Below are 19,200 nucleotides of genomic sequence, written 5' to 3'. Positions count from 1 at the left end.
CTTCCAAGAAAAAGAGTGAGGTAAAACAAACAAAACGTCCAAGAGGGGGAGGAAAAAACACCTACCCAAAGCCTGTTTTAAAGTGTGCACTTGGTGCAGAGAACAGAAACCTAGAAGCAAGGCAGGGATGCGGGTTAATCAGAATCTGAAAGACACAAGGACAGGCTCGATTGCTCCTCCGTTATCCTCAGAATGCCAGTACCAAATCCAGTGAGATTTGGTAAGAAACATCGACTTCTCCACTAGGGAGGCTGAAGGAAGAAAATCACTTGAGTCCGAGAGTTCAAGACCAGCCTAGGCAGTACCACGAGACCCTGTACCAAAGAAGACAGGCGACAGGAAGGGCACACAAGAGGAGGGAGGAAAGAGAAAGAGAGATAGATGAGAGGAAAGAGACTGCGTCTTGCAGCTGGGAAACAGGACGGCAGGGTGCGTCTCTGTGGTAGAATGCTTGCCTAACAGAGCAAGGTCCTGAGTTCAATTCCCAGAACAGAGAGGAGGGAGGGAGGAGGGAGGGAGGAGCATGCAAATATACAGGTTTAGCTAAGAAGAAAGTCACATAGACAAATACAGAAAATGATGTCCAACATCAGCCAGGATACAGAAAATGCAAACAAAATCTGATGACTTTGCTTCAAAAATAATAATGCTTAATATTCCTTAAAGGCTGTAAGACAGGCGTGGGGTGTGTTCCCATGTATTACAGGAAGGAATAAAACTTGGTATAAATTTTAAGAACCTTGACGAGCACATATAATATTTAAACTTTATATTCCTTTTGATCTATTAATTGCAATCCTGGGACTCTCTCCTAAGGAAATAATCCAAGGGGTAATTAAATAGTTTCAGGGTAGCTGTTTGTTTTACTTTTTTGATCAAAGAACTATTTCTGGTGAAAAATCCAAATATCATGAGATGAAAATAACAGAATAGTTCATTTTTATGTGATATCCACGGTATAAATTATACAAGTATTAAAGTGTTTCTGAAAGACACTTAATGATAGGAGAAAACACTCATAATATAAAAACCTTAAACACAGACTATTAGCTATGCAATGTGATGCCAATTTTACACAAGAGGAAAAAGACAAAGGAAAAATTTAATTTTAACATATCTCCAAAAGTTTGCTACCATATATTAAATATAACTCAAGCTATGCTGCAATCTATGAATTCATGTGGGTTTTTTTCTCTTGAATTCTGTCTTAAGGAGATTTCACTATTAAAGTGTCAATGCCCTTGACATCAGGCTACCTCACTTTCAGATGGTGTCTCATTATGGGCCTCTCTGGAAAGTGTTGCTCTTGGCTGTGGTTGGCAGAACTCAGGTAGATACTTGGTGAGTTGTGGGAAAGACATACCAAGCATCTCCCTGAAAGAGGCTTCCCTGGGTCCTGAAAGTTTACCAGTCACGGACTGATTATTAAAGTTAAAAACCTGTCTTCTGCCTAAAACTTAGAAAACAAAATAAAGAAGCAAATGGATAGCCACCATCTTGGATGATAGCTTCGGTCACACTAATACCTTGAAGTTAATCAGGCTTTCCCCCTCCATTTTATTAAACAGTGTTTACTAGGAACCCAGTGTATGCAGGAAGTTATCAAATTAGGGAGATGGAACCAAGTCAAATTGGCCTTTGCTCTCAAGGAGGGTATAGGGCAGCACTGAGGAGGGAACTCTTGGTGAGGAAAAGAGAAAGAGAGCCAAGCTGAGTCCATCCTTGAGGGCAGCTGAAGAGACTTCCTAGAGATGGTACACTTGAGCTGAGTCTGATAAGAAGACAAGAAGTTGCAGATACCCAGGGGACTGTAAGGGCAAAGGACATAAGCAGGGAGGCCAGGCAGCCAGATGTTGGGAGGGCCGCTAGGAAAGTGGGTGGAGAAGGAGCTGAGATGACCAAGGGCCAGCCCAAGCCTTGCATGCTAAGGGAACACAATGCATCCTTGCATGCCAAGAGAACACAATGCAGCCTGGTTCTCTGCAGTGCCAACAGAAGGATGTTCCACAAAACAGTGCAAGCAAAACACTTTACGGGCTCTGAAATTCTCCTTGTGTGTCCCTTACTCCTCAGGTCCTGGATCATGCTATAAGCGTGACCCTCATTTGCCTGTCTGAGTACACAAGGCCCCGCTTGTGCAACCATTTAAACATGCCTTCCATTCTCGTGACTACAGAGTTTGGAAAGGAACTCAAGTGACGTATGCCTGAATTGGGAGGACTTAATTTCAAGAGCCCTGTGATGCCTTGAATTCATGCTAAGATGAATGTAAGTTACATAGTACTTTCAACTAGCTCTCCAAATGAATGGGATACAAAGAGAATTTTATAATGATACCAATGGGGAAAATGTCCTCCGTTGTTTTAGACTTGAAGACTGAATCCCTTTTGCTTCATTAAGAAAACTATGCTTAAAATCAACACTATAGCTTCAATCACCCCCAAGTCTGAGTTTTCTGACAGCCCTTCTGTCTTAAGCACATTAAAAAAAATTCTAAAGTACAAAGCAAACTTTGTTATTAGTTGTGCTAGTCAAACTCTTAAAAATTGTAAATTATATCCACTCCTAGGGGGAAAAAAACTAAACTCCATTTCTGCAGGGCAGACTTCGCCTGTAAGCAGATTTTCTCCTTTTTTTTTTCCTCCCTGAATTTCGTGACACAAGCAGAGCTTGTTTGCACAATGTTCCAAAGCAGACAAGGAAACACGTGTGTGCACACGTACACACACACAGGGAAGACACGCCTGAGAGAGCTTTGACTGGGGAATGTTCCTAACTAGACTGTGCGTTCCTTGTCCAGATGCGTCTGACTTCAGGCTTGGGAACATTAAACTAATACAAAAACAAGACCCAGCAATGCACGTGCTGGGCTGGATGACAAGAGGCCATGAGCAATGGGGATTGTATTTCACCTATCGTCATGGTGACCAAACCAGGGTGGATATTGGCAGAAAGAGAAAGAAAGAAAACCCAGAAGACAAGCAGCCCTAGGACGATGTCTGGGTGCAGCAAGAGCCAGGAAAGAGATGGATCTGAGAGGATTTTTGTGGTTTTTTTTTCTTTTTTCTTATTTTATTTTGAGTATGTATGCTTTGCTTAAATGTGTGTCTATATACCACATGCATGCCTGGTGCCCATGGAAACCAGAGGAGGGCATCAGATTCTCTAGAATCAGAGTTACAGACAGCTGTGAGCCACCAGAGGTGCTGGGAATCAGATCTGGGTCCTTTGGAAGAGCAGTCAGTGCTCTTAACCACTGAACCATCTCTCCAGGCCTGAGATTTCTTTTTCTCCTGAGACAGGACCTTACTACATAGTCTAGTTTGACCTCAAACTTGTGGGGAGACTCCTGTCTTGGCCCCCTTAGTGCTGGAATAACAACTGTGTGCCAGCACGCGTAGCTAAGTTTAGCTCTTTTTCAACATCCCTGCACGCGTTAGTAGCCACAGTCTTTACCCAACGCAATTCAGAACTCCAAAAGCCCAAGGCAGATCCACAGAAACCCCAAGAAGACATTGATGAGATGTGGGAAAATGGGTTATTGCAGGCATAGACAATTTGTACTAGATGTCAGGAGATTAAAATATCTGCTATGGATTCCTAGGCTGGCGAGTGACTGAATAACCTGACAGTCCCAGCTCTTTAAGCACCAAGTCTCACCAACAGCCGGAGAACTAAGTCCACACCTTTGGGCCAGGACATGCCTGATTTTGTTGCCCAGTAGCAGGAGAGAGAAACACACCCTCTCCTCTCGCCATGAGCTTCACAGCATCACCTGCTGTAGTTAGAACCCCAAGAAAGGACACCTTGGGGAGTACCCCACCCATAGCAGCAGCTGCTTGCCTTGACAGCTCCAGATCAGCACACAGAGAGGGTGCTCCATTCCACTTGGAAATGAGGAATCCTGGTCAAGGTTTCCTCCTGTGAGACAGTTTGTGACCTTAGACATGTTATGGATTTGAACCTCGGACCTTTGTTCCTCAAAGGGAAGGCTTTTCGTAAAATATTCCCAAGTCCCGTTCTGCTTTGGAATTTGCTGGTAAGCTCTAATTCTTCTTCTCAAAAGAGAAGGCTTGAGAGTCTGGCCCACAGGGAACAAAATGCTATAGGGACTCACTGTCACTGTGGATTTAGCAATGGCCTCAGAATCTAAGCATTTACATTTTATTTGACAAGTGACATGACACACCCCTGCACAGCACTCTCCACAGTATACTGGGTCCATTCAAGTGGCAGGCAGGCGAGAGGTCCTGCTCTCAGCCAATAGAAAGGAGCGCTCGGCTTTCAGGTAGATGCTGCTTAGTTCTTTAATAACAGAAGATAAGAGGACCCAGCCTTGTCTGGGCTACACAGGATGATAGAGAAGCCTCTTCTCCCAATTTAGAGAGGCCTGGAGAATTGAACAGGTATAAGCTAAGCAGTTGCTGGGCCTGGGCTGCATCTGAGTTTATACTGCCCTGCTTTGTTATCATGAAGGTTTGCTTTTTTTTTTTTTTTCTCAGATAAGTTGCCACAGGAAAGCAAAGGATGGCAGGAAAAAGGTAAAATCAAAGAAGATCTGACCCCTGGCCTGTGTCCCTTCAGCTCTTTGTCCATCAACTGAGGACTTTTCAGGGTTGCTGGGAGGTTCCAATGATATCATGCATTTGAGAACACGTAGCAGTTTGTAAATGGCTCTACACAGACAAGGCCGGCACCCTGGGCTCAAACCCAGGGTTCACATGCCAGCACCACATTCTACCAGCTGCTTGAGCTTCCAAAACTTCTCAGATTCGCTCTCACCAGACTGTCAAAGGGTTAAATGAGAAAACATTACAACATGCTTCCCATTGTTCCCGCCACGTACAAAATAAGTGCTTAATTAACGCTGACAATTATTATTTTCTACCACAGTGCTCTACAGAGGCAAATTGCCTATAAAACGAGACACGTTAGATATATTAGCAAAAACACATTCTCATGGAATCTTACATAATTCCTATTAGTCTGCTCCTTGGGCAGTGGTTTTCAGAGGCGCAACGCAGGAAGGTTCTGAGAAAATATATAGTCACTTAGTCCGGTCCATCATCATGTTTTGATTACTAGCTGCAGGGACACATGGCCACTAGCATGACTCAAAAGTTAATGAGAACTTCCTTAGAGTCAGCAGCTCTTGCTGCCCAGCCGAAGCTTCTGAGCGGCAGACAGGGAGGCATCCAGTGCCTTTCTTTTACTCCTGCACTTTTAGGAAATGGAGCTGGGGCTGATTAAAGCCAACAGGCAGACTGAAGAACTACTGTGCTGGGGGGTGCCAGAGAGATGCTACCAGGAGGTTGTCTTTTCGTGGGTATCAACTCTCCCGGCAGCTCCACAGGGAGCTGGGTTTGCCTGTGATTTATCTGTTGGACAGTGGGTGGCCAACGGGCACCATGGGGCGACCAGTCATCCCACTTGATAATTAGGGAGGGTAAAGGCAAACACAAACACACCCAGGTTGACATTCAAAACAAAGTGAGTGTTTAACCAAGGCTTGCTCACTATACCACCCCATTCTGTCTGCAGTCGGCGAAGAGGAAGCCATTAGCCAACAGCAGCGCCGCTGGTGATTTATCAGTGGTGCCAGGCAACACAAGCAAAATCCAGCTTGAAAAATGAAGGCCCAAGAGTGGAGCCCAGCTTTGCGCTCTAGTGATGCCTGGACCTCCCTAAGTCTCTTCAAGGCTGTGATCTCCTTGCTCAGGTAAAGAGCCTATCTTACTGCCCCCATCCCTTAAAGGTCTTACCTCTCCAGTCTTTGTTCATTCACACACCCACATATTTAAGTATTTATTCAATTAACTGCCAACACCCCTATAGACAAAGTATTGACAATCTTAATGACTTCATCATCTTAATGACTGAAATTAAGCATGACCAGTCCATCGAAGTGGAAGAAACATCATTAGTTATTGATTGCCTTCAATCCCTAGGAGAGGAATGACATTCCAACTTCTGTTTTCTAAAGAACACATGTGCTGCTTTTCTCTCAAGGAAAACATGATGGGCATTGTTGAGCTATCTTCCAAAGAAATGAAATGTAGTCAGCAATTCTCTACCAGCTCAGCTCTTGGCTCTGAACCTATCTAGTTTTATTCTCTCCTCTCAGCCTCATCCCTATTCTCTACCAGCTCCATCTCAGCTATCTCCTTAGTAGTATTGGCTCCTTGCATGATTTGAACTGCACTTGATACAGCCTAGTTAAATTCAGTTTTCATTCATGGGCTTTATACAGTTCCAGGAGCCTTCATAGTTCAGGGAATCTCTTTGAGGAGCTTCCAGTCAATCAATCAAGAGAGGGAGATGTGTGTGTAAGTTGTAAAAAGTGGAGACAAGATGTATTGGGTAAAAAGGCGGCAGCAGAGCTGGACCAGTGAGGGAGTCCACCAAGCTCTTGATGAGTGGATGGGAACATCCTAACTTTGTCGTGTTCATCTGGAGATCCAAACTAACTTTGCCCCCACCATCTGCATATAAATGTACATTAAAAAGAATGATTTAATCCAAGGTATTGACCTCTGCTAGCTCTGTCATATTTTTTATCCTAAAGTTTGGTGTTGTAATCAAAAGCTTTGGGTTGAACTGTGATATTTGCATAGCATACGTGAAGCCCTGGGTTTAATTCCCAGCATGGCATAAATCAGATAGTGTGGTGTACATCTGTAATCCTAGTATTCGGGTGGATGGAGACAGGAAGGCCCAAACTTCAAGGTCATCTTCCTGGCTACCCAGGCTACCTAGGGAATCTGAGGCCAGGTGGGCTACATGAGACTCTGTGTCAAACAAATCAAAACAAAAATACCATTGAAGCTGGAGACCAGTTTTGTCAAATAATGTCATTCAGCCAGTTTTTAAAGCTCTCTTCATTTGGCTAACAAGTAGGGGCAATATTTCTGTCATGTGCTTTCTGAGGACAGAGTCAGATGCAGCCATACACACCTTTTTCCCCAGAGGCAATATTCTCTGCCCTTAACTAACACTGTTCAAACTGAAGGTAAAACCAGCAGAGCAGCCAGAACCTTTGAGAATAGCTGGTCCAGTGCCACCACTCATTTTAACTAGCTTCTACACTGTGGTAGTCACCTAATCAAGAGGGACACAGACAAATTCCTCAGGTTCTCTATAACTCATTCAACTTCCAGACTTACTACAGATTCCTTTATAGCAAAATTCCATCTAAAGCTAGATAGAATTTGTCTAATTCCCACTAAAAGAAATCAAATATCACATACTTGGGAAGTTAAGGAGAAAAAAAAAATCAAAAGTTTGAAGCCAACCTCCGCTACCTAATGAGTTCAACATCAGATTGGATTAAAAAAAAAAAAAAAAAAAAAAAAAAAAAAAAAAAAAAAAAAAAAAAAAAAAAAAAGACCTTTCTCAAAACAAAAATAAAAGAAGACCTGGAGATGTAGACTATAAGACCATTCAAAGAGCCAGTCAGTGGTGGGTGGCACACGCCTTTAATCTCAGCACTTGGGAGGCAGAGGCAGGTGGATCTCTGTGAGTTTGAGGCAGCCCGGTCTACAAAGCCAGTTCCAGGACCACCAGGGCTGTTACACAGAGAAACCCTGTCTCAAAAAACCAAAAACCCAGACCATTCAAAGAAAGGGAGGGAAAAGACAGCAAAGAAGGAAAGGAATGACTTTTCCTAACTCTGAGTCCATCACATTCCCATCCCCTACTCACTTCCACACAGCAGACTGGAGTAAGGCATGTTCCATGATGCTTTGCATTTCCCTTCACTTCTCTGTCTCCCCTTTCCGTCCTTGCCCCTTCCTCTCTCCCCATACTCATACCAGCCTCCCCGCCACACTTCTCTCCCTTTCTCCTCTGAATGTTAAGGAGAGTATCCATCAAGCCTTAGTGACTGTCTTTCTTGCAGACCCCACTTCTAATGAAGACACCAGAACTCAAGAATCTGAGGGAAGATCTTATAATTTAGGGTGGTTAGAAAGATGGAAGGGGTGGCGGGAGATGCGACTCAGTGGTCAAGAGCACTTGCTCCTCTACAGAAGACCCAGGTTCGATTCTCAGCAACTTACAGGGCGGCTCACAACTCCAGTTCCGGAAGATTCAATACCCTCTTCTGATTCCATGGTAGATACAGACATACATGCAGGCAAAAATACCCATACACATAAAAAAAAAAAAAATGCTGGGTGGTGGTGGTGGCACACTCCTTTAATCCCAGCAATCAGGAGGTAGAGTCAGGCAGATCTCTGAGTTTAAGGTCAGCCTGAACTACAGAGTGAGCTCCAGGACAGCCAGGACTATACAAAGAAAGCCTGTCTCAAAGAAAGAAAGAAAGAAAGAAAGAAAGAAAGAAAGAAAGAAAGAAAGGAAGGAAGGAAGGAAGGAAGGAAGGAAGGAAGGAAGGAAGGAAGGAGGAAAGAAAGGAAGAAAGAGAAGAGAAAGAAAAGAAAGAGAAGAGAAAGAAAAGAAAGGAAGAAAAAATGGAAGATGGAAGGATTTCAGTGGCTTTAGTCTGCTCCTGAGCCCCAAATGGAAGTCAGTATGTATGAATGTAGTTGTACAGCTGAGAAGCCCACTCACCACCAGCTTAAGCACCTATACAACTGATAGTCAGTCAGTACTACGATAAAGGCAGGTACAATAAATCAAAGATTAGCACACATACTCCTTAGTTAAGATGTCCCAGCTTAATGCACTTCTGAGTCTGGTAAGAACCGCAGTTTTCTCTCTCAGCAGACAATGGATAGTTAACCTCCAGCAAGGGGAACAGATGCATTCTAATGGGCAGTTCCTGGTCAGTGAGCCTCGGGCAAAATTGTGCATTGAAATAAACGTGGCCTTGAGATTCTTTCCGCCTCCAACTTCAGGTTGGTGGCTTTTGTCAGGAGCCACTGGGGGATCTGAAATGAACCCTCCGACACAGCATCCCCGGGAGAGTCGGGCTGCAGTGGGGAGGTGAGGGCAACACCTCCTTGGTAGCTGGTCTGAGAACACACCCTGCCTAGGACATTCATCACAAAGGCCCATGTGTGACCTTAGGAAAAGTCCTTGAAAACAGTGAAACAAGAGTCTCCATTGAAATCTGGAATCCATTCCAGCCTCACACAGGAAGAAAATTAGGCAAAGAACAACAAAGCCTGTAGTTCAGAGAAACCTGGGGAGGCTCTGGCTGACATTAAAATCATGGATGATTTTTTTTCCCCTTACTGCTCGGTATTTCATAAAATCTTTTCATCTGTGCAGCCCCAAAAGCTGCTAGAAAAGACTGTATGGTTAATAGATGGCAATAACTGGGTAAGCAGTCAGCAAAGCAATCGGACTAAGAACAGAAATGCTGACCCATTGATGTAAGCAAGTCCACCTGACACTTCTCCAAGCTGCTATTGAATAGTGAAAGCTATTCTTCCGAACGCTTGTGGCCAACGCTGCCGTTTTCCCCTTTGGAATAACGTCTTGGTCATAGCAGGAGCCACAGAGGGAACAGCTAGGAGCAAAGAGAAAAGCCGTGCTTCCCAGGCACGGATTCTGAGATCAAGTTCATGAGTCCAGACATCACCAGCCTGGAAATGTTTATTCACTTAGAACATGAATCGGCAGAGTGGCGTGCTTACTCTGTGCAGTTAACTCCGCGAGCATTTGTGGGGTAACACCATTCTTTTAAGAACAGACCAGTTCCCTTTTGTTCCCAGATGACATTACTCACAACTGATTTGCCATATCATGTGTTTCAGTTCATGCATGTAAATAATTATAAACCTGTGCCACCTTTGGAAGCATTTTCCTTCTTTGGCAGCAATACGAGAGGTGGAACCTTTTTGTTTTTTTTTTTAGTCGAACAGTGACATTAAGACCCAGTGAAAATCAATTGTCAGGGATACATGGTTTGAAATCATATTTTACATCTCATCTCTAGTTTGTCTGAAAGAGGGACACTGATCTCATAGCAAGTAACAAGACTGTGGGATCCTTTAGCTGGACACAGAAGATGCCAGACATAGCCCCAACACATTTACTCAGACACGTACACATAGTTTAATTTTGTTTCTTCTTAAGCACCTTTATAGTTCATTTTTATTTTCCTTTAAAAAGGAGGGGGTGGTGGTAAATGGCATTGCTTTGGTCTCCAAAACAGATGCCAGCTTGAACTTTATTTTGCCAGCAAGTATTTGGTTTGGCTCTGTGGGGGCTGAGTTGAAAAATATTTGCCGATTCCAAAAAGACTTAGCGAGCTTTGCTGCAGACTCCACGCCATCTGGCACATCACGGAGCCTGTGGCGGAGCAAAGCGAGCGTTCTCGACCACAGCTTTCCTTCGCCTGGGGTAGCCAGCACTGGGGTTCAGTTGGTTCTCGGGGTCAAGAAATTACAGGTCACATGGGTTAGGTTCCCCAAGCTGGCTGTGGGAGGGATTAGGGCAGATTCCTCTCCCATGTAGCATGATGGATAACTTTCAGAATAGTCCACAGTGTCCTGACACCGTTTGCCACACACAATCAATGTTGCCAACCAGTATACCAGATACACACTCACTTCTAGATACTCTTATCTGATACAAAAGAGGAAAGAGAAAAGAAATGCCGTGAGGCGTTTGAGCCCTCGGATGTGAACTGTGGCGTTGAAATTTAACTGTACTAAAAATGAATGGCTACTTCCTGTAACTCTGCTAAATAGTACCAGAAAATCTACTCTATCTTGCTAAGAGAGACAAGAACCTCCTTTATTAAGACCTAGTAGATTATAGACACATAGATCCATCTTGGAGTATTGGAAGACTGACCACACTGCCCCCAACCATCATAGGTTAAAGGTCACTGAAGGTTGTCAAGTGTGGTCACGCCTTTCAGTACAGATGGCCAGAAAACAAGACTCCCATTCTTTCAAACCAGTGTCAGTCTAAGAACTATGTCCAATAACAACAACAACAACAACAATAATATAGTGTTCCTGTAACTGTGGACACGTAGGGATTAAGAATCTGTTTTAATGACATTGGGTAGGAAGAGTGACACCAAAGATGTAACTAGGTTCCAGAGTTCTGTAATATTTTGTTATTTCACACAACGAGCAAATAAACACATCGTTTGACATTTTCTGCCCTAACTTCGATGTACCTCCCCGACTTCTCAACACCCTTTCCTTAACACCACATGCCAATCCCGTGTTTGGGACATGATTATCTGATACAGGAAATCTTTAACAAATACCTGGAAGAAAAAGTCAACCTCTCAATCACCTTTCCAGAGTAATACCCATTCACCAGAACAAAGGACGGAGCGCTCTCTTAACTGAGGTTTGGAAGCAGACCAGAACTCGATCTTACAGTCACGTGTGTTGTAACAAAAGGATGACTGAAGCTCTTACTTACCATTTTGGCTTCTGAATGCATGGGCTGGACTTGGGGAGAAGCACAGGGGTTGCTGAGGTTTGGGCCTTGCATGCCCATGATGCTGGAGTTCACTGACATTTGTCTCTCCATCTGTGAGAAAGGAAAGTAACAATTAGAAGGCTGAGGAGGGCGGTGGAGGCTACAGACCGAGCTGCACTTTGCTTGGGTCAGGGTTGGGGAAGGTTATGAAGCATTTCATGGAAGAGCCCCCAAACCACAGGCTTGGTGCAGAGAGTCGTGCACTCCTGAGTCTTGAACCTGAGCACGTCAAAGAATCATCCAGTTCTGCGTGCTCCATCGAAGATTCCCCATGCCAAAAGGAACTTCCTGGTCCGGCAGACATTGCCAAAGAAAACTACCGACTGTTTCTACTTCGCTACACACTTCAACCATCGCTAATCATGTTTATTTTTGTTGCTATAAAGAATAACATATGCATTAAAATGTTAAAAGATTATATAATATACCAAGTGGTTACCTTAGGATGCCTTTGGCATTGTTTTACTTGAAATTTTACATAGTAAACATGAATCAATTGACAAGAGGAAAAATAAAATTAATTGTACAGCAACTCTGTCTCCTTCTCTCTGCTGTTACAGCCCAGGGCACAGTGGTGTGTGGGGTGGGGTGGGGGGCGGCAAAAGTCTGTTATCTGTGCCCTTGGTGGGGTGGGAGGTCACTCTAAGCTCCTGGAATTCTAGGCCAGCCTGAGCTATACAGGAATACTCTGTCTCAAAAACAAAACAAAGCAGAAAGAACCTTTTAACCGCCCACCCCTACCCCTGCCCCACCCCCCCCACCCCCACTGGTTGCCACTAGGGTGTCTCCGACTCTCAGTCTGACCAAGATTCCACGCAGCTGTAGTGTGAAACCCCACAGCAAGCTTAGCCCTTCCATAAGGAAGAAAGAAGCTGGGAGATGGCAATTACACATCACAGACCAACAGCTTCGCTTATGTGCCCTCGCGATAGCCTACCAGTGCCTCGAGTTGACAGCACTGAACAGATACCTGAACAGTGCCCTGGCATCTTCAGGGCATCCTACAGGTAGTTACAGGTTGAGGGCACTTTACCTGACTACTCTGGAATAGATGTCTTTCTCAATTTTAAGTGTTTTAGGATTTTGGAACATTTACATGTGCGTAATGAGATATTCAGGGGATGCAATCCATGTCTAAACAAGAACCACATTAATATTTCATGTACCTCTCATATATACAACCTGCGGTTAATATGCTAAATCATAGCACTCCTTGTTCCCAAAAGGTTTCAGATTTTGAATTTACAGATTAATCAGCTTGCATAGCATAATTTCTGTGTCAGGACAGAAAGGATGCAGGTGATCAGTAACACTTTCTGTTAAGAAGAAAATTAGTACTTTTCAAAGAAGAATGAAATCAAATACACTTATATCATGCAGAAAATAACCAGACTGTCTGTTGGGGATTAATTGATGCTTCAATGTATTTCTCCCAAAGGGTAGAAATGTGGTTATAAATTTGGGGGCTCCCCACACCCTAACCTCACCTTTGTGATTTTGAAAAGTGGAGAATTGCTTGTCAATGCAGGTTCAAAGTGGAGTGTGGGAACTTGTCTACAGAGTAAGCTTGAGAGCAATCTCGAGTGAAATGGTCACCACAAGGTCACTTAGGTGGCTGAGGTTCAGTGGCTGTGATTTCTTTGGCATTGACCCCGGCAAAGGCATCTGGTTAGTAAGCTGTCTTGAGTAGCTGAGTGGTGCCAGCTAAAAGCTTTCTTCTAAGGTGGGTACCAGCCTTTCCTTGGCCTGGATCAGCTGACCTGTTATCCAGTAGGGGTGTGGGAAAGGTGTCAAGAGATGCCAATGAAAGCCAACTTCCCGAGGCCTTGACAGTTCAGCGAAATAAAACGTCCACTCCCATGCGTGCACTAACTCTCCAGGGAGTGTAGGTACTCTATTTTTAAATCATTTGAGTTGTGATTAAATATACTTAACATAAAATTTACCATTTAACCCGTTTTAAGTGCTCTTAAGTTGAGTGTCATTAAGAACATTCTCACAGGCTGTAATTAAACTGTGAAGAATTCAAGAAATGCACCTTACTTAGAACTTTCACCCCCAGAGGCCAAGCAATATGAGGAATGCCGCAGCATTAGGCTCTTTATTCCAGTGAGGACTCTTTTAGAGAGGGAAATTAAAGCCCAGGTGAGCTTTGCCTTCCCATTCGAGAAGGATGAAATATTCCAGCTACACAGGGGTGAGAGCAGCCTGCTTGGGGCTTCATGGCCAGCAGTCAGCAATCCCGCTCATTTTTTTTTTTAAAGTAGTTGTCTGTGATTGTTTCTACTCCGTTACACAAAATACCGGTTTTTAACGGGCTGCTTTCCGCATCTTTTAAAAGGAAAACCTGGGTTTTTCACCTTGCTGTTTATGTCAGCTCGAGTGTGAGCAAGTGCCACCTCAAAACAAGCACCCTGGGCGTTGCTGTGTCTGTGTCCTGTCTACCCTAAGCCTGGCTTTAAAGACCGCACTGGAGACAATGGCTTTGCTCACTGCCCAGCAGCATTTCACCACTGTGAATGAAGGACCCAGGCGAGGAAGGGTTAGGCTGCAGCTCCGTGGTAGAGAACTCACAAAACGTGTGGAGGCCCTGGGTCCCATCTCCAATTGCACAAAAACACCTGTATGAAGTATTCCCCTCTCTTCCCATACTAGAAAGCAAGAGCTAGGGTGCTCACAGGTTAGGAAGCTTTTATAATGATCAACGGGTGCGCATTTCCCCAAATTATGGAGGCATTTGACTTTCAAGACGATAGGAAATCACTACTTGGGAAGTCCCTGAAGGCAGCCTCTGCCTTGTACTCCCTGTATCCTTAGCACCTAGCAGTTTCTGGCACACAGAAAGTGTTCAACAAGGTGTGTAGCATGAATGAATGAATGAATGAATGAATGAATGAATGAATGAATGAATGAGTGAATGAATGAATGAATAAATGAATAGATATATCATGTACTTTGCATCTAGGTTTTGTGAAGGGTGTGACCTGGAAGTATGCATCATGAAGCAATTAAGACTCTCACCTTCACCTAAAGACAGTCTATATTTTGATGCCCGGGGTGGAGACTCTAAGGGAAGGAGCAGCCTTTGACTGACAGTCCAGAAGACAGTCCCAGCATTGGAGCTGGTGACATGACTACGGAAGAAGAACCTGGATTTCAAGGGGCTGGGGACCCTAGGGACCTTTCTTTGAGATTTTACCTCAGCTTCTATGAATAACTTCAGCATCGCTGAAGCACAGCATGGTTGCTATTTTGAGTCAAATACTTCTGTGTTGTGGGAGTGTTCTGTATATTGTGAGACGTTCAACAGCATCCTTAGCGCCTAGCCATTACACGCCATACTTCCTACCCCATTTCTGTTGTGATAACCAACCATGTCTCCAAATATTGCCTGCTATCTCCTGAGGGGCAAAATCCTCCCCCACCCCCACTGTGAATCGCTGCTCTGGATGACACCCTGCTGTCACCACACACAGCTGTATCCTGCCATGGACTATGCTTGGGGAACTTCTGCAGGGGCCACATTTCTGACTTCTTGTCTATATTGGTTCTTGACCATCCATCTGAATCTTTGGCTTCTTTCTGTCCTAAAGCATCAACAGTGAGTCAAGCCGTGTGATAGGATAAAGTGGAAAGTGGTACTAGATTTCCAGGGTTTAAGCTACCATCTCATCCCTGGAAATGACAACTTAACTATATAGACACAAAAGATCTCTGTCGTGGCATTTTTCTAGTGATTGTGTAGAATTCTGCAAAGAAAATCACTTTAGGCAAGCGGGACACAGAAGCTGAGTGAGGTCAGCCTGTGGTTGAAATAGCCATGAAATTAGTTGAACGGAAGGAAACCAGGGCTTCATGTGTTAATAGTGCCGTTCCCCTCTGTCAACCAGACTAGGGAGAACAACCAGATCCCCCATCTGTCCTCTAGCTAGAGATTACAAAGGGCTTCTAGCTTGGACCACTGAGCATTTGCAGTGGGCCACTGATAACGGAGCCAATTGCTCAACAGAGGGTAATCTGGGCTACTCGGTGTAGAGTGAGATGTGAGTTCCACTCACAACCTTCACTCATACATGGTGCTTCATTAGACATTAAGCCTTCAACTGCTTGCCCTCTAGCTTCTCATCCATAAGTGAGCTTTTCAGAAACTCCAGTGACCGAATCCCCTTGGGATTACCATGAGCACAAAGTGACACAATTAGGTTGTTAACACCCTAAGATGCTAAAATCTTCATGCTCATTGTGTTGTGGGAGGGTTGCTAACTGGGTTGTCATACTGCTTCTAGGGCTTTCGAGAGTTCCTGTGGTCCTGTTGGTTAAATCATATGCCAGGAACAATGAGAAAGATGGAAGAGAGACAGTCATAGAAGACAGCAAGACTTCCTCTGCTCCACTACATCTCCCCATATTGTCAGAAGGGAAGCAGCACATACAGCATGCTAATTAAGAGTGGAAACTCTTAAGGTCAGGCATAATGTGCATGCTTTGCAACCCAGCACCAAGAGTCCGAGATGAGAGTTCAAGGCCAGCCTGAGCTGCACGGTGAGACACCATTTCCAAAGAAAAGTCAACAAGTCAAAAGTCAGACTACTTAGATTTAGATCTTGACTCTATAACCCACGAGCTGTACACCCTTAGCCAGGAGACAGAACCCTGTGAGGCCCCACTTTCTTATCTGTGACACCAGAATGCAAGTATGTACCTCAGTGATTTTCTGTGAAGGAAAAGAGATCGTACCCATCATTTAGTAGTAGCTGAAAAAGCAGACTTTAGAGCCAGGATTCCTGAATTCAGAATCCAACCGCTCTGCTTTTCAGATGAACAAGTCACCGGCCTAACTTCCATCTTTCAAAAGATGAAGACTTCTATAGACCTCCCTGCAGGACTGTTTTATGAGCTGACAAAGTGTTTGCAAAGCGGCCAGCATATAGTCAACACTCAGAAAATGCTCCCTTTTATAGAACATGATGTACATGAATACAGATTGCCAGCTATTACATGGGATCATTTAATTAATGCCCTGGGTTCTATCTGGAACCATCACTATCCATTTGATGACCCTGTATATGATTCAAGATGGGGACTCAAAACTGCGGTCATCCCTTGGTATCCACAGGGAATTAGCATTAGAACACCAGCCTCTGCTTTGATGCCCAAATCTGTGACTGTTCAAGTCCCTGGTACAAGATGGTCTAATATTTGCATATAATCTGCATATCCCTACCATTTATTCTATATCATCTTATCCTACCTAATACAAGAGCAATGCTCTATAAAAAGCTGTTAAACTACATTTGAGGAATAATAACAATGAGAAAAGTCTGTACATGTTCAGACAATAAGCATTTTTTTAAACAATATTTTCAATCCAAGGTTGGTTGAATTGTGAATGTGGAATCGCAGACAGAGGGCTGACTATGGCTATGAAACACTATCTTCCTGAACAAATTCCATTCACTGGCTGTGGTGGGCTCACTTGTCACCAACAGTGGGATAGACCCTGCCTCATAGAAAAACCCCAAAGGACGGGCAGGCCTATGGATGGGCACCTGACTACAATATGCAATCTCAAATGCACTCAGAGGCCACTGCCTTCTTCCCAGACAGCTCAGATCTCAGCTTCTACTTTCCTCTCTACAGCCTCAGTACTAATGGGGAGTCACTAGAAGCACCCCCCTCAAAAATGCTTACGGGCATCAAGACGGCAGAAGATCCTGGCATGGTGGGGTTGGGCAGGGTCCCAGGCATGGAGGCCGGCATGGGCTGCCTCTGTCTGTTGTGGAGATGGAGCAGAGATGATAGAGAGCCTGGGACAGGCCTGGGGACAAAGAGAAAAAAACAAAAAACAAAAACAACACATTATTCCTGATGACCTGGGTCTGCTACCCAGCATCCAAAACCAATGGGCACACCAACATCACAGGCAAACAGATCAGATCCTCTGATGGGAGAGCCACATAATTGAGGATATTAGGGAAATAATAACAAATAAAATACATGCCTGGTTTCCTTTGCTGCTTCCTAGTTAATACATCAAATTCCACTTCATTTCCTGACACGTTATCTAACTGATGTTCAGTGGAAACATGCTGGTGTGTCTCCAATAGCCTCTGCTTCTAAGGAAGAAAATCTGTAGCCAAATGCCCAGTTTATTCCAGTCTCAGCCTCTGGACTGTCTAAGTGTTGAGGTCTGGGTACACTGGTATTTTAGCCCACATCTTTGCCCTGAAGCCTGCCTGGCTTTGCTCGAGGTCCATGTTCATTCCACAATAACAGAGCAAGCTCCATTCATGTATTCCTGGCAGAAATACATTTTGACTTTTTTGTAGTTTCACTCTGAGTGGAAAAAAACAAAGTCGGGTCACAAACAAATGCAGCTGGACCACGGGGCTTGGCACTGAACTCAGCCTTTCTTAGGGAAGTCCGGAGTTCAGCCCTCTATTACCAATCTCTCATTTCATAATAACGTGAGGTGTTAGGCTGTTTGATAGAAACTGATTTGGGCCCGATCTGCAGGATTTGAGTAAGCATTTCCCAGGGGAATGCATAGTTTGAAATTTTACTTCAACTTGCCAAAAAAATAAATAAATAAAAAATAAAATAAAATAAAGAATTAAGGACATGAAATTGATTTAATGAGCCAAGGAATGTGGAGCTAAGGGAAAAGGAGAGTAAGGGAATTATTTGTGTTTATTAAAAATAGCAAACAAGTGACCTTGTGGCTGAATTCTCAATCTCCTCGGACTTCTGCTCTCTGGAGCAGGATAAACATCAAGCCATGAAATTAAGTAAATGGCCAACAGAAACGTCCCTGAGTCTTCTATACTCAACCCTCTAATCCTATATGTCCCACTTCCAGAATCAGTGAATTTTCTAAAGATAATAAAACATGTGACTCCTCCTGCCAAAAACTGGATAAAGCTACAGTTTGAGGGATTCTGTATAGGCCACAGCCTTCCTTCAACATGGAGAACCCTGGCCTATCCATAGCCCCATGATAGCACAAGGCTCTGGCTAGATTTTAACCAGAGCATCACAGCCTCATTAGAGCCTCAGCCTAGCACCACAGCCCAGTCAGAGACACCCATGAACCTGTCCAAAGCCCCCAGCAGGGCACATCTGTCTAGAGCCCTGGGAAAACATCATGGCACCATTACAGACCCAACAGAGTACTCCAACCCAGGCCAGAATCCCATCCCAGCACCAAGGCACTGTGGATGGCTGTGCCAGAGTCACAGCTGAGCACTGGAAGGAGCTCCCCTTCCACGAAGTTCTAGTGACTTCAAGAGAATTGGGGGCTGAGATGGGACAAGAATGCCAGCACGCTCTTCCAACACATAGCTGTTAAAATTCCACAGAAGATTAAGGTTTTCCACTGTTTTTGCCTGAGAGCTCTCTTTGAAAATATAGCTATTTATCACAGTTACAGGCATCCTAAAAAATTAGTCATCAATTACTCAATATTGATATACACAGGAAAAAACAGGAAGTGCATGTATGAAAACAAAAGAATACAAAGCATGGCACAGAGGTTGTGTGGATGTACAGGGCTGCACTAATAGAGTATGTGTGAGGAGAAACGGAGTAGGTTAGCATAAAAAGCTTACAACAATGGAGCCAGTGATTTCAAATAAATCACTAAGACTATTTCTTGACATGTGCCCTGTGGACCTCTGCAGAGTCAAATCTCAACCACTGGGATGAAGGTCCTTGGGCTTTCAGAGTTCCATCAGGCTTCGGGGTCTAGGTCCAGAAACACGATAGGGCAGTAGTTCTCCATCAGTGGGT

At 44.2% G+C, this 19,200-nt stretch overlaps 1 protein-coding gene across 2 annotated transcripts in view; it reads right to left on the bottom strand.

The window, feature by feature from the left end:
- The window catches only part of Creb5 (cAMP responsive element binding protein 5), a 398,130-nt gene that overhangs the window by 78,215 nt on the left and 300,715 nt on the right, over positions 1 to 19,200 (bottom strand). For both annotated transcript variants that reach the window (XM_028864134.2, XM_037203763.1), the window contains 2 exons: positions 17,104 to 17,230; positions 11,353 to 11,463 (listed from right to left, as the gene is read on the bottom strand). In XM_028864134.2, the coding sequence (XP_028719967.1) occupies positions 11,353 to 11,463; positions 17,104 to 17,230 (238 nt within the window). The remainder of the gene's footprint in view (positions 1 to 11,352; positions 11,464 to 17,103; positions 17,231 to 19,200) is intronic.

Source organism: Peromyscus leucopus, chromosome 3 (genome assembly GCF_004664715.2).
Source record: "Peromyscus leucopus breed LL Stock chromosome 3, UCI_PerLeu_2.1, whole genome shotgun sequence".
Taxonomy (NCBI): domain Eukaryota; kingdom Metazoa; phylum Chordata; class Mammalia; order Rodentia; family Cricetidae; genus Peromyscus; species Peromyscus leucopus.
Note: the sequence above shows the minus strand (reverse complement) of the source record. Positions and strands in the feature narration are given on the sequence as shown.